The sequence below is a fragment of the Cebus imitator genome, unplaced genomic scaffold (genome assembly GCF_001604975.1).
Source record: "Cebus imitator isolate Cc_AM_T3 unplaced genomic scaffold, Cebus_imitator-1.0 Scaffold177, whole genome shotgun sequence".
In the NCBI taxonomy this organism is placed as follows: Eukaryota; Metazoa; Chordata; class Mammalia; order Primates; family Cebidae; genus Cebus; species Cebus imitator.
Window position 1 is genome coordinate 3,452,887 of NW_016107492.1, and position 15,960 is coordinate 3,468,846.

The 15,960-nt window shown below is 34.5% G+C and overlaps 1 protein-coding gene across 5 annotated transcripts in view; it reads right to left on the minus strand.

The window, feature by feature from the left end:
- ARHGAP24 (Rho GTPase activating protein 24) overlaps nt 1–15,960 on the minus strand; it is a 270,266-nt gene that overhangs the window by 14,025 nt on the left and 240,281 nt on the right. For all 5 annotated transcript variants that reach the window (XM_017545159.2, XM_017545161.2, XM_017545160.2 and 2 more), the window contains 2 exons: nt 14,552–14,625; nt 12,158–12,279 (listed from right to left, as the gene is read on the minus strand). In XM_017545159.2, the coding sequence (XP_017400648.1) occupies nt 12,158–12,279; nt 14,552–14,625 (196 nt within the window). The remainder of the gene's footprint in view (nt 1–12,157; nt 12,280–14,551; nt 14,626–15,960) is intronic.

The following is a 15,960-nucleotide window of genomic DNA, read 5'->3' on the forward strand; positions in this document are numbered from 1 at the left end:
CCGCATGTTCTCACTCATAGGCGGGTGTTGAACAATGAGAACACATGGACACAGGGAGGGGAGCACTACACATTGGGGTCAGTTGGGGGGAAATAGGGGAGGGATGGTGGGGGGTGGGGAGATGGGGAGAGATAGCAAGGGGAGTGATGCCAGATGTAGGTGATGGGGAGGAAGGCAGCAAATCACACTGTCACGTGTGTACCTATGCAACAATCCTGCACGTTCTTAACATGTACCCCAAAACCTAAAATGCAATAAAATAAATAAATGGGAAAAAAATACAATAAAGTTTTATAAACCGACTTTGCATTATGTGATCTTGATACATTTGCTTATTATTTTATTTGTCGATTACATAGAATTTTCTACATAGATGTTCATGTTGACTGTGAATAAAGAGAGTTTTACATCTTCTTTTCCAATTTTATACCTTTTATTTCTTATTACTGGCTAAGATTTCCAGTACAATGGAAGTGGTAGGATAAGGTAAACTTACCTTAAACCAGATCTTAGAGGCAAAGCATTTGGTCTTTTACTGTTAACTATGATATTTTTAAAATTTTTCATAGAGAATCTTTGTTAATTTAAGAAACTTTCCTTTTTATCTGCATCCAAGATGACTTTTTTTTTTTTGTATCTTAAAGTGGTGTATTAACACAGTGAATTAAATTGATTGATTTTATATGGCTAACCAACCTGTCTTCCTGGGATAAACCCTCCCTGGTCCCGATACATTATCCTTTTTATATGGTAAAGTCAATCCACTAAGGTTTTGTTTAGGATTTGTAAGTCTACATTCATGAAGGATATTATTCTGTATTTCTCTTTTCTTATAATTTCTTTATCTGTTTCTATATCAGGGAAACACTGGCCTCATAAAATTAGTCAGCAAGAATTCCCTCTACCTTTTTTATTCTGAAAGAGTTCTTACACAATTAGTGTAATTTCTTCTTTATATGTTTTGTAGGATTCAGTAAATTTAAGTTAGGGGTGTTTTTGTTTTTGTGCAGATGTTATCAACTATGAATTCAATTGCACTACTAGACTGTTTCTTTCTTTCTAATCTTGAGTGAGCTTTGATAGTTTGTATCTTTTAAGGAACTTAAACATTTCATCTCCATTTGCCAATTTCTTGGCAAAAAGCTGTTTATAATATTCCCTTTGATTATTTTAACATCTCTAGATTTTTGGTAGGCCACTTCTGGTAAACTTGATATAAGTAATAAAACTTTGTTTCTTTTCTGAACAGTATGGTGAGAAATTTATCAATTTTATTGATCTTTTTAACAAACCAGTTCTTGGTTTCACTGGTTTTGTAGATTGTTTTTGTTCTCTATTTTCTTTATTTTGTTCTTATCTTTATTATTCCTTGCTTCTGTTTCCTTTAAATTAGATCTTCTTTTTGCAGCTTCCTGAAATGGAAACTTAGATAATTAATTTTAGATCTTTATTCTTTCTGATATAAGCCTATAATTTTATGAATTTTTCACTAAGCACTGCTTTAGTTGTATCACACAAACTTCATAAAACTTTTTCCTTTCTTTTAGATTTTAAATGTATCTGGATATTTTTATTTTAAATGATGTGTATACAGTATAGACTTGGATGTTGCATTTTTTTTTATTTTATCTCTGCCTTTAGACTGGAATAGATAAGGCATTAAGATTTAATGTAATTATTGATACGGTTGAGTTTAATTCTGTCATCATGGTATTTTTTTCTACTTGTCACATCTGATAATTGCTCCTCTTTTATTTTTTGCTGTCCTTTTTAAAAATTATATTTATTATTATATAACATTCCATTTTATCTTTATTGTTGGCTTATTACCTAATACTTCATTTTATTTTTTAGTGGTTGTTCTATGTTTATAATATTCATATTTATTATGGTCTACCTTTAAATAATATTGCAACATTTTGAGTACAGATTAACAGCCTTACAGTAGTCCACTTTCATCAGTTTGTTTCCATTTTCTTTAGTTGTCATACATTTCATTTCTGTATGTATTCTGTATTCCACAGTACATTATCTTAATTTTGCTTTATAAATCATTTTAATGAGATTAATAATAAGAAAAATCTCTTATATTTATCCACATATTATTCGTTTGCAGTATCCTTTCTTCATTTCTGTGCATATGTGTCTATCTGGTTCATATTCCTTCTGCCACAACAACTCTTAAACATTTCTTGTAGTACAAGACTGTCAGTGATGAATTTATCCACAGATTTCGTTTCTCTCAAAATGCCCTTAGCTCCTTCTTATTTTTGAAAAATATTTAAATATATTCACTGGACACAGAAATCCAGGTTAATAGATTTTTTCAGTACTTCAAAGATTTTGATCAACGTCTTTTGGTTATATAATTTCTAACAAGAAATCTCCTGTGATGCTTCTCTTCGTTCTTCTGTATGTAATGTGTCCTTTGTTCCTCAGTCTGCTTCTAAGCTTTTCTCTTAAATTAGTTCTCAGCATTTTGATTATGATGTGCTTTTGTGTGGCTCCCTTTATGTTAATTCTCGGCTTCTGAGATATTTATGTTTGTAATTTTCATCAATTCTGTGAAAAAAATGAGTATTTTTTTCTCTGTGCTTCATGTCGGATAATTTCTCTTATAAAGACAAAGTCTTTATAAGTCTGAATTTATTTGCCAGTTTTCTCCAATATCTAACCTGCTATTAATCTTGAGTGTAATATTCTGTTAAGTGATAATTATCATTATTAGAAATTCTATTTGGACTTTGTTTTTTTTTAAAGCCTTATATTTATTCATTTATTTTTTATTGTACTTTAGGTGCTGGGTACATGTGCAGATCACGCAGGATTGTTGCATAGGTACATGCATGGCAATGTGGTTTGCTGCCTCCATCTTCCCATCACCTACATCTGGCATTTCTCCCCATGTTATCCCTCCCTGACCTCCTCACCACCCCCACTGTCCCTCTCTTGGCCCCTACAACAGACCCCAGTGTGCGATGCTCCCCTTCCTGTGTCCATGTGTTCTCATTGTTCAACACCCGCCTATGAGTGAGAACATGCGGTGTTTGATTTTTCGTTCTTTAAAAATATCTTTGATCTATCTCTTCATCATGTTACATTTTGCTCTACCTTCTTGAACATATTTACAGAATATAAAAATAATATCCTCATCTGCTATCAGAAATGACTCAATCACATTTGGGTCTTTTTCTATTAGCTATTTTATGTCCTGTTTACAGCTCATGTTTTTATTATTCTTTGCATGTCTTGTAGTTTTTAATTGTATGGAAGACATTGTGGACTTTTTATAATTGGTTATTGAATTTTGAAAAAATATATATATATATTCTAGATGTGTTAGACTTTGTTCTGGCATAGAGTGAAGCATTTGGGGATCAGTTGAATCATTTTTATTATATGTTAATAGGCTTTAATTTTTAGAGCAGTTTTAGATGTATTGCCTGTTGTCCAATATCTAAAAACTGCTGCTTCATGTACTTTTCTGGTTTTCTAGTTGTTTAACTTATTCCACTTCATTATGATAAGAAGCAGAATGCAATATTGTTTGGCAGTATGTTTTTAAAATGCTGAAAACACATTTTAAAGATTTCCTTGAAAGCATGCATGTATTATATAGATACGATTATGCTTATATAATAAGGGTATCGTTAATGGCTACATCAGTATTTGAATGGCAGCAAGAAGGAGAGTAATGATAAGGAATGTATAGAGGATTTTCAAGTAAAAGAGAATTTTAAAAGAGTGTATTTTTTAAGTAAAGCAGTCTCCATGTTTTTCAACAGAATTCATGTCAGTTGACTGTAAATAATATGTTAACAGCCAAGAATAATGTTTCATTTACTAAAGCATCCACTAAAATGAGATAAGAAAATAAAAATAAACATTATGGGTTAGTAAATACATAAGGATTATCTTTCCATCGGTGCAGCTTTTACTCTGGGCTACTGTTGAAATTAGAATGAACACGCTAGTGGGGGACAAATCCATTTCACATGGATTAAACTCACTCACATCAGGCCAATGTTGCAAACCCCTACTGTATCTCAGGGGTTACTTCAGCTTTAGAGTATATTTGATTGAATGGTAATTGTGCATGTATAAAATGCAGGGCAAATGACTAGGAGGCATGAACACGAATACAAATTTGGCCTCGGAAGTCAGAGCCTGTGAGAGATAATGCCTGTCTGTAATCTGATCACTACCTTTCTTCTTCAGTCAATCCCCAGAGCTGAGAGAGTTTTTTTCTTTTTTTAAACTTTTAAGTTCAGGGGTACAAATGCAAGTTTATTACACAAGTAAACTTGTGTCATGAGGGTTTGTTGCACAGATTATTTCATTGCCCAGGAATGAAGCCTAGTACCCATTAGTTATTTTTCCTGATCCTCTCCTTCCTCCCATCATCCACCCTCCGATAGGTCCCAGTGTGTGTTGCTCCCCTACCTGTGTCCTTGTATTCTCATCTTTTAGCATCCACCTATAAGTGAGAATATGAAGCATTTGGTTTTCTGTTCCTATGTTAATTTGCTGATGATAATGGCCTCCAGCCCACCCATGTCCCTGCAAAGGACATGCTCTTGTTCATGTTTATGGCTACACAGTATTCCATGGTGTGCATGTACCACCTTTTCTTTATTTAGTCTATCATTGATGGGCATTTAGGTTGATTCCATGTCCTTGCTATTATGAATAGTGCTGCAATGAACATGCACATGCATGTGTCTTTATAACAGAATGTTTATATTCCTTTCGGTATAAGAGTTACTTTTCTGACTGGGTGTGGTGGCTCATGCCTGTAATCCCAGCACTTTGGGAGGCCAAGACAGACAGATCACTTGAGATCAGGAGTTTGAGACTAGCCTGGCCAACATGGTGAAACCCCATTTCTACTAAAAATACAAAAATCAGCCTGCTGTGTTGCTGGGTGCCTGTAATCCCAGCTACTCAGGAGGCTGAGGCAGGAGAATCACTTGAACCCAGGAGGTGGAGGTTCCAGTGTCTGAGATCAACTCACTGCACTCCAGCCTTAGCAACAGAGCAAGACTCCATCTTGAAAGAAAAAAAAAAAAAGAGTTGCTTTTTTCTAAAATAAAAAATACAATTTCAGCATTCTCTTGCTCAATAGTTATCGAAGCTTCCTGAATGCAAATGGTCTATAAGGCCTTGAAAATATTGTGAAGTCTTTCCAGCAATTCTTTCACCAGTCTTTCCTATATGCCCTGATATCATCAACCTTACCAGATTTTTCACTCGGATGCAGTGTTATCTTTCTTACTGCTAAATACTGAATGTTTGCATCTCCAACAAAATTCATATTTGAAATCCTAACCCCCAGTGTGACAGTATTGGGAGATAATACCTTTCGGAGGTAACTAGGCCCTGGGGGTGGAGCCCTCATAAATGAGATTAGTGCCCTCGTAAAAGAGATCCCAGAGAGCTCCTTCATCTTTTCAGCTATGTGAGGACACAGCAAGTAAACAGTTGTGTGTGAACCGGGAAATGGGTCCTCACCAGATTCCTATCTGCTGGTGCCTTGATCTTGGACTTCCTAGACTCCAGAGCTGTGAGTAATAAATATCTGTTCTTTTTAATCTACCTAATCTATGGTGTTTTGTTATAGTAACCTCAGAGGACTAAGACATCCTTCCTCTTGCCAATCTATATTTCTTTTTCTAGTGGAATAACTGTTATTTAAATGTCCCATCATCTGTGATGGTTTCCCTGATTTCTAACTAAAATACCGTAATTCCCTACTTTTTGATCTCACAGCCCTTTGACGTATCCTGTACATAACACTTTTCATACTACAATTGAATGTTTAGCTCTTCAAGTCTGCAACTAGGCTAGGCAATAAGTTTCTGTAGGGCAAAACTTTTCCTTATTCATCTTTGCATTCCCAGGCTTACTGATGATCATTGCATAAAGTAGTTGCTTAATGAATATTTATTGAATGATAAAATAATTAAGATACATTTTAAAAGCTTATTATTGTGAAGATTAAATTCAACTCTCAGAAATGGTGTCCAAGTCCAATTTTATATAAATCAGGAGAATGAACAAGGAAAGAGGAGAAGCTTATTTGTGGAAGTAAGAAAATGAGTAGGCTCAGAGAATGAGGAAGGACAGAGGAAGACAAGAGACCCTGCGTGGCTGGATTTGGGAGAGTTCTGAGAGCAGGGGAGACAATAACAGAGTACCTTAAAACAACTTGCTCATTGTGGTTTTGATTTGCATTTCTCTAATGATCAGTGATGTTGAGTTTTTTAAAGTAAGTTCGTTGGCTGCATAAATGTCTTCTTTTGAGAAGCATCTGTTCGTGTCTTTTGCCCACTTTTAATGAGGTTGTTTGTGTTTTGTTTCTTGTAAGTTTGTTTAAGTTCCAATGAGATGTCTTCTCATGCCAGTCAGAATGGTGATTTATTAAAAAGTCAAGAAACAATAGGTTCTGGCAAGGAAGCACAGAAATAGGAATACTTTTATGCTGTTGATGGGAATGTAAATTAGTTTAACCATTGTGGAAGACAGTGTGGCTATTTCTCAAGGATCTAGAACCAAAAATACCATTTGATCCAGCAATCCCATTACTGGGTATAAACACAAAGGAATATAAATAATTCTGTTATAAAGATAAATGCTCACATATGTTCATTGCAGCACTATTCACAGTAGCAAAGACATGGAATCAACCCAAATGTCCATCAATGATACACTGGATAAAGAAAATGTGGTATATACACACCTTGGAATACTTTGCAGCCATGCCATAAAAAGGAACAAGATCATGTCCTTTGCAGGGACATGGATGGAGCTGGAAGCCATTATCCTCAGCAAATTAATGCAGGGACGGAAAACCAACCACCACATGTTCTCCCTCATAAGTGGGAGCTGAACAATGTGAACACATGGACACGGGAAGAAGAACAACACACACTGGTGTTTTGGGGGGCAAGGGGGAAGGAAAGCCATCAGGAAAAATAGCTAATAGATGCTGGGCTTAATACCTAGGTGATGGGTTGATAGGCACAGCAAATCACCATGGCACACGTTTACCTATATAACAAACCTGCACATCCTGCACATGAACCCCAGAACTTAAAATAGAATAAAATAAAACAAGTTAAAAAACACAACTTTCCATGCATTAAGAAGGCAATCAGATTTCGTATTTTCTCTAGAGACGCAACAAACATCTAACTTGTTTTTTATTGTTTTTGGATGCAAGAACACTTTTTCTTTAAATACTGACACATGTTGAAACTGGGCCAGGATGTAGCTGAGTGGTCTATGTGCTCAGTGAAGTCTCCTGAAAGTTTGGTTGCTGTGAGCTGGTTTCCCCTGGGGCCTCATTGATCCTGGGCTAAATGAAACAACTATACTCCCAGGGAATTAAGACCTTCTCATGGCCCCCAACAAATTATGATAATGGATAGGATTAGTTTGCTTCTCCATTTTTCCTGTGCTTACAAAAAAAACCACTTCTTTGTCTACTTGTGTACCTATCCTTTACACAATTATCGGTGTATTTGGAGAAATTTATTTTTCTCTTTGGGTATCAGGTTTCTTATCCACAAGGGAGGCAACAGGACTCTACGCAATTTTTAAAAGATTTCTCCTCAAATAACAAGATTCGCAACAAGAGTTTAAACAATAACAATAACACAAACAATGAATTCTAGGAAGATGATGGCAGCACAGTATTTGATATCCTGAAATCCTCACACAAAAACAGAGCAACTAAATAGCAAAGCCAAAACTCACGGGCAACATTTTCAAAAAAACTAGCTGACAGAGTATCTCCCAGAATCCCGAAATATATGCTGGTGGAGACAAATCCCCATTTCCACAAGGCCTGCATGATATCAGTGTCTCTGTAGAGGGAAGCAGAAGGGAGCAATGGGGGCTCTGATAGGCCTGGAAATAGAACATCCCCAGAAATCCCCATGGATATTCACTAGAAAATGCAAAGGTTTAATTTAAGAACAGTGGCTAAAATTGGGAGAGATTGTACCTAGTCCAGTAAAGGTGGCCAGTGGCAAGATCTGAAGGAGCCAGAGACAAACAGCCCCTAAGATCTCTCCACACTGACCAGCCAGGATTGTCTTCCAAATAGGGCTCTGCAAGGAGGGGACACTACTAGGATGGGGGTGACAATTGATAAGGACTAGGACAATAGAAATGAAAGAAAGGGAAGAAAGACCAATGGAAATCAAAAAGGCAATAAAGCAAGGACATCTCAGGAAGCAAGATGCCATTTTTTTTAATATGATGTGAAAAAATAGATTAAGCTCTGTGAAGTCAGAAAAGCTAACCCGAAGGTATCCTTTATACACAAATGGCTTTGTGACAACACACCATTTGGAAAATTCACTGAGTTATGTTGATCCTCCAAATCCTGACACATGTATTTCTACAGTATCAAAGATGTATTTGTTAATATTGACATTAATCTTATCAGAAAAGTGGTTAGAAATTTAGGAAGCTGTCAAGCCGAAGGTTTTAAATACAAATTTTTCACATGCAAGTTCAAATTTTGTCAATGGCAACAAACTCTGACAGCTGTATTTCTTGAACTGAAACATTTAGTTCATTTTGAGAATGTGTGCTAAATGCTCAAGTCTGAATAACTGTAGTTTGTCAGATGTTCTTTCAAATAAAAATGGAGTTCCAAGAAAAAGCAGTTAGTGCTGCTCAAACATTACACAAATGCTTCCCCTTGAGCCAATCATTGTGTTACTTTTAGAAGCAGTGTGCAGAAGTGCTTTATAAAGACAGCTGCCTCTTCACCACAATATTAAACAGATGTGTTCTCAAGATTGAGTATTTAATGCAATTAATATTTTTTACTGTTCAGCAAGAACACTCTTAAGTAAAATTGGCATTTTTCTCTCTTTTGTAAATGCATGGTGGTGAAGAATATGGTGCTAGTGGGGCGTGATGGCACTGCCTTGATTCATATTAAGGTGCCAGCTGCTGCATCCATCACTGCTTTAGCGACATCTGTGCAAATGTCAACACAGTGAAAGAGCAACAGCACCTTCATATTACTATGAAAATACTTTTAAGACCATGGACCTCCTAAATGCATCTCAGGGGCCCCCAGGTATATTTTGAGAACATTTTGGGAATCTCTAGGCTGAAGAGACATCAATATAAGGACCAGTAGTGAACACTAAGTGGATAGATTTATATACCTATCACCAAAGATTAAATGAGGACTAAAAAGGAGAGAGTATAGGGTATAATAGGTATATATTGTGACAACATATAGTATCACTATTAAAAGAATAAAAGGAGGATTAAAAGAGCACATGTAAAGAATTTTGCAGTAATCATACTAGTGTTTGTATTGTTATTCTGAGACTACTGTGTGTGTGATGAGGTACAGAGCAAATGATTAACTGTGAGATGTTCTAATTCTGTTATCCTCAGTGTCTTTGAAAACCAGGATTCCTTGAAAGAAAGGGAATAAAACTGTAAAGAGAAAGGAATAAATAAAAACCCTGCAGTTCTAATTTGAATTGTAACTATTGTGAACTTGTGAAGCACTTTTCTTTAATAGGTAAATGTGTATATATGTTTATTATGCATATGCTATGTACATGTGTAGTGTGCATTCATATCTACTAGCTCTGCCCACTAAACAGTCTAGAAACAATAACCAAGCCAGTAGCAATGAGTATCACTGGTATTAAGCATCTAGATCACCTTGAAATATCATTTCCCTACTAAAAGAAGTCAGGACTTTTGGAAATTGACTGATTCCAGGTTTGGGGCATAAAATATATAACATGAGCCTGAGAAACCTGGTCATACTAAAAAGAAAAATAGCTACCCCAAACTAGGAAGATCACGTTTAAAGAACTAAGAAGACAATTTGAAGATACTTCCACTGGTCAAAGATGGGAAAATTTGAGATTCAATGAAGGACGGTAATTACAATGTATTGACCAAGTAAACTGATTTTAATACATGAGTTTATAATGATATTTTTAAAACATTCACAATAATATGTATAGTAGGAAGATAAAGAAGTAGAATTCACTTTTAGAGGAGATAAATATCTGATTATGTGCTTTAAAAATTGGTAAGTAAAGGGAAAGACCCAAGCAGTGTTTATGTTGCCTTTTAAAAAGTTACCATTGGGTTCCTAAGCAGTAGATGAGAAGGAATTTTTTGAAAAGCATTCCAATTATTAACTTAAAAATTAAAATGTTGCCTCATGGATGAAGCTTGAGGACATTATGCTAAGTGTAATAAGCCAGTCAAAACAAGACAAATACAGTATGATAATGGGTATATGAGGTACCTAGAGTAGGCAAATTCATAGAAACTGAAAGCAGATGGGTAGTTACCAGGGCCTGGGGGAGAGGACAAAAGGAGCTTGTGTTTAATGGATGGGGAGTTTCAGTTTTGCAATATAAAAAGAGCTCTGGAGATGGATGGCGGTGATGTCCGCAAGACAATATGAATGTACTGAATACTACTGACCTGTGAACTTAAAATGGTTAAGATGATACATTTTATGTTAAATGTGTTTTACCATATTAAAAGTTGAAAAAAAACCACATAATTACAATATCAGCATTTCAGCTTCCTGCCAATTAATTGTTTTAGGAATTTTGTAAGTTTGCAAAAAGAGAGATAAGGAGACATTATGTGTCTCCTGATAAGGACACAACACAATCAAAGGTCACGCAGATCAAACATGAATTTGATCCATATCCTAACTTGCAGAAAATGCAGAGGGCAGAGAAATATTTATATATCACATTGCACCATGAATCAACAAATCCATGAATCAACAAATTCAGATTATAGGAAACCCTATAAGTGAAATAACATGATTTTTCAAATGGCATGTTATAGGGGATTCTGTATATTAAAAATTCTAAAAAGATATCAAGTAAAGGAATAGGAAACTTAAATACAATGTCTTGGAAGTTCATTTGGGAGATAAAACTACAAAGAAACACAAAGAAATTGATATCAAAATTTGGATAGTAAGATGACAGACGCTGGGATTGGGTCACAGCACAAGGAAGTGTTTTGGGGATGCCTGGAAAAGTTCTACTTTTTTTTTTTAACCTAGATAGTTATTTGTTTTATATAATTAATTAAGATGTGTGTGTATGTGTGTGCATATGTGTGGTGGTTTTCTGTATTGTATGCATTTTAATTTATAATAAAGATTTCAAAAAACAATGGACTAATGTATCTCTAAGCTTCTTGTAGCTTTAAATTTCATATTTTCTAATGCCTGCTAAACTCTTCAGATAGAAATTAAGTTTTCTGAACTATCTCTTGCCAAAAATCTGATGTTCAATTTATATTGCCCTTGGTATTTAACAAAGGAAATTAAACTGAAGTGATGTAGGCGGACATGCAAAAGCATGTCTAAAGAACTGGAAATAGTGGAATTTTAAAGAAAGGAGCAGTATCAGGTAGTAAAATCCAAGAGACTGAGGGGGATATTTTGTTCTAAACTAAAAAAACCCAGGGTGAATCTAAAAATAATTTTTGCTTCCGCTTCCCCTTTTCCTATTAAAATTTGAAATCATCAGTTAGTCTTGTTTGCAGCAAACAATGGTGCTATTAATGACACAGAGCACCTAGGCCTGCTGGAAAGAAAAGGAAGGTGCAGTTTAGTTCATTGCAGAAAATAATTGAGACACTTTGTAATTTGAACAACAGAAATTCCTTCGTGTTTTAACCTACAAATAAACAAGCAGCATTGCTTTATAAAAGACCATTTTTCCATCTTTAAGTCAGTCAAATAAAATCAAAATTAATAAAAATGTATGCTAACTGAAAATAATAACTTTTTGAATTATCTGAAAATTATATTGAACTCACCAAGTGAAGTAGTTTTCTTTTTTTCAGCCTGGAATAATACTTTACATACGATTTATGAAGGTTTCATTTATTTTTGTGAAGCTAATGAAGAGTGATTTAGTACATTTTATATTTAGTAAATTCAAACAAAAAATATATCTGACTCTCAAAAGGAAGATTTCACATTTAAAGAACTTCATTTAATAAATGGAGTTACCATATATTCACTTATTACCTTGGTTTGCTCAGAGGTGAGTAGATTCTGGCCAACCAAGAGATAATTGCTTCTTCTTTTGATGAGGGTGTAAGATGATCATTTACTTACCCTCCATGATAGTCAAAGGATCTTCCACTTTGGGACGCAGGATATTAGGACCAAAGACAGTTGCCAAGTTCTGCACACTCATTTTGTTAATTCCCGAATATGACTGTACTTCATCCAAGAACCTACGGAGTGTAAGCATATGATCAAAACACAATGGCATCAAATTTGCCAGTGGAAGAATAATCGATCATTAGAAAATTTACAAGCTGGAGTAGGTTCAAAGATGACTATGGAGACAGAATTATGTGGATGCTCACACATCTCTCACTCAAACACAGGAAAAATATACTGCAAATTAGGAAAGATCAAACTTTATATATTATATCAACTATCTGTTTTGGCCTGGCCTGGTTTGGTTTCTTCTGTCAATCAAAGGAACAGGTATGTTTGGACAATGCTAATACGGAGTTGAGAGTCAACAATGTGGATTCCCTTCCAATCCCTCAATCAAGTGATAATTTATATCTATATTCAATGAGAGAACTGTAGATAAGATCAGCTGGTAGAATGCCTTATTTTAGACAGAAGGAATTAACCCTCTTTGTAGAGCATTTGCGGGCTCCAAATTTATAGTACTTAAGAAATGAGATAAAATACAGTAGAAATTAAAACATCATTTCTAATGATATAAAAAATTGCAAAGGCAAAATGTTTCAATTTATTAGGTGCTAAAAAATAAGGGGCATAAAATAGGAGAGATTGTTTTCATAATCTTTCAGCATTTCTTCATTCCCCACCTCCTCTTTATTTATACAAGAGCTTCTCTTACTGCATGGCTTGCTAACTGTACTGATGAGATAGAAAGTAAATAATGAAACATCAAAATAACATATTTATATAGTACTATTATGTGTCAGTCATGGTGCTAAGTTATTAAATTCTAAAAGCATGTCTCTGAGATAGGTACCATTATTGTCTCTGTTTTACAGATGAGAGTCATGTGGTACCAGACGGAAGATCTTCTCCAAAGACAGAGGTAGTAAGGGGCAAAGCTAAGATTTGAACCCACCAGAGGATATGATGTCAGAGGTTGTACCCTTAACCACTATATCATGACTTTCTAAAAAGGTGCCTATTTCCACACATTCATTACTGTTACACAGCCTAAAGCATAGTAACATTGAAGGCAAAACGTTAAACTAGCGTTTCTTATTTAAAATACCTGAAATTGAAAGTCTGCTTAATTATTTCAAGAGAAGTTAGGCCTTTCTATTGCAGAGATAAAGACTTAAAATATGGTTCCAAAGAAGCTTTTTTGTCCCCTTTACTTTAGGAGAATGTAATCTCTTCTTCTCTTTTACCTAAGGAGAATGTAGTCTCACACACTAGAATAATTTGAATTAGTTCAAAATATTTGGATTATAACCTTCCATATTAATAAGTCTAAGCAGTCAGTGGTATGATTTCTTGCTTTTTCAAATTCTGGAACCCAAGGTCCCATTTGCTTCTAAGTATAGCCATCACTAGAGAAAATTATTGTGGGAGGATTTGGAATTTCTACTCAGTTACATTGAAACTTACCACCAAAATGTCTGATACTAGTCTTAGACTTCATAGTTCCTAGCCCGTTGAACACTTATCTAATCATAACACCAAACACATATATAAATGATGCACTTTACTGAATTAAAACTTTGAATTCTATTTTAAAATAGACTGGGAAGCCATCATGGAAGATGCCCTGCAGTGACTTGCAGTGTCAATCATCATTCTCTATTTAAGTTTATTCTGTTTCAATTTTGCATGTTTGGTTTCTTAAACAGGAGCAAATGCATGACATATCCCATCCCAGGCTTTGAGTTATACACTGAGAGATACATTTTTCAGGCACAATTATTTTTCTACCAGAATTCAGTTAAATGTCTTTTTGATAAATCCTGAGGTGGGAGAGAAATGGAAAGAAAATAGCATTTATTGAACACTACTACATATTAATATTTAAAATATAATTCAATTTTTAAAACAACTACATGAAATACGTGTTTTCATTACCATTTTACCTATTAGGACCCTGAGACTCAGAAAGAATAAGAGAATTGCATAAAGACAGGCAACTAGTCAATGACACAATCTTGGCTCCCATGCAGATCTTCCCCATGCCAAGATAGCATGCTTCTTTTCCTAAACAACGCCACTCCTGGAATAGTACAAACACTTGATGGAAGTTCAAAAGAACATATCTTTAAGAAATACTTCAGAAACATCAAATTTCAGAATCAAGGAATTTAATGCTCAAAGAAGTCTTTGGGATCACCTTTTCCAACCTTTTAGTTTTACAGAGGTCAACACTAGGGATCAAAGTAGTTGAGTGATTTTATTCATTGTCAAACACAAATCAGTATCAGGCTAAATATGTCTTTTTTTGTTTATGTTTGTCCTTAGGATAGTTCTTACCTGCAAATATACTTGAGGAGGTTGTAATTTACCACTGGCAAACTCTTCACCTGCTTTGCTAATTCCTTAACACCCTGAGTGCAAAAAAGAAAATACGTATTATCTTTCTACATGTTGGCCTTAGAATTAAAGCAAGTGGGAAATGGCCATATGATTTTCTTAAAACATTAGTTTCACATGTTATCAATGAAAGATTTTGTCCTGAAAACTTACCACCATCACAGTGAATATTTTAGAAACATTTTCAAAGATGTACAAGCATTTTAAATATCTCCATAAGTACTATTTGTGGGGAGACAGATTTAAGTGAAGTTGTTTATCATTTTTAAATGATAAACATTTTTAAATGATATCATTTTTAAATGATATCATTTTAAATGATAAAATGCAGGCATTTTGCTTGCAATCGCCTGAAAAGAGAAGATAAGCTCGTTTATCAATAAGATTATTTGAAAAAAATTAAGCGATGTAATAAGGATCCTTGCAATTTTTAGCATGTGCAGAACATAGACAAACACATCTATTGACAAATAAAAGTCTCTCAGAGCTGGTCATGCTTAGGATACATCATTTGGGGAGAGAATATGATTGGAAAAAGTGATCTTTCTGGAAAGTTCACAAAGAACTAATTTATTTGGCTCTTCTCATTGTATGACTTCCCCTAATATGTAAATGATACCAGAAAAGCCAATGGATAATGTAATTTGCTTTCTTCTTCTCCCCATAAAGGTCCAGATAGTAAATATTTTAAGATTTATGGGACAAATGATCACTGTTTGCAACCACTCAACTGTTCTGTTATAGTACAAAAGCAGCCACAATCAGTATTAGATAGCAAATGGAATAAAACTGCATTTATAAAAATAGGCAGCAGTTTTTGACATGAGAGTCAAGAAAATCTAATGGGAGAAAGAATAGTCTTCAACAAACAGTGCTGGGACAATTGCATATCCACATGAAGAAAAATTAAGTTTGTTCCTTTACTCACACCAAAACCAAAAATGAACTCAAAGTGAATCACAGATCTAAATGTAACAGCTGAAGCTATAGAAGTCTTAGAAGAAAATATAGGAATAACTCTTTGTGACCTTGTATTAAGCAAAGTCTTCTTAGATATGACACAAAAACACAACTGATTAAAAATAGATAAATTTGACTTCACCAAAGTTTACAACTTTTGTGTTTCAAAGGATACCATTAAGAAAATAAAGAGACAACACACAGAATGTGAGAACATATTTGAAAATCATATTTATAAGGGACATGTATCTAAACTATATAAACTCTTACAACCCAATACTGTTAATAATAAGGTGAATAATCCAGTTAAAAATGAGGAAATAATCTGAATAGATATTTCTCCAAAGAAAATATGCTAATATCCAATAAGTACATGAAAAGATGTTCAG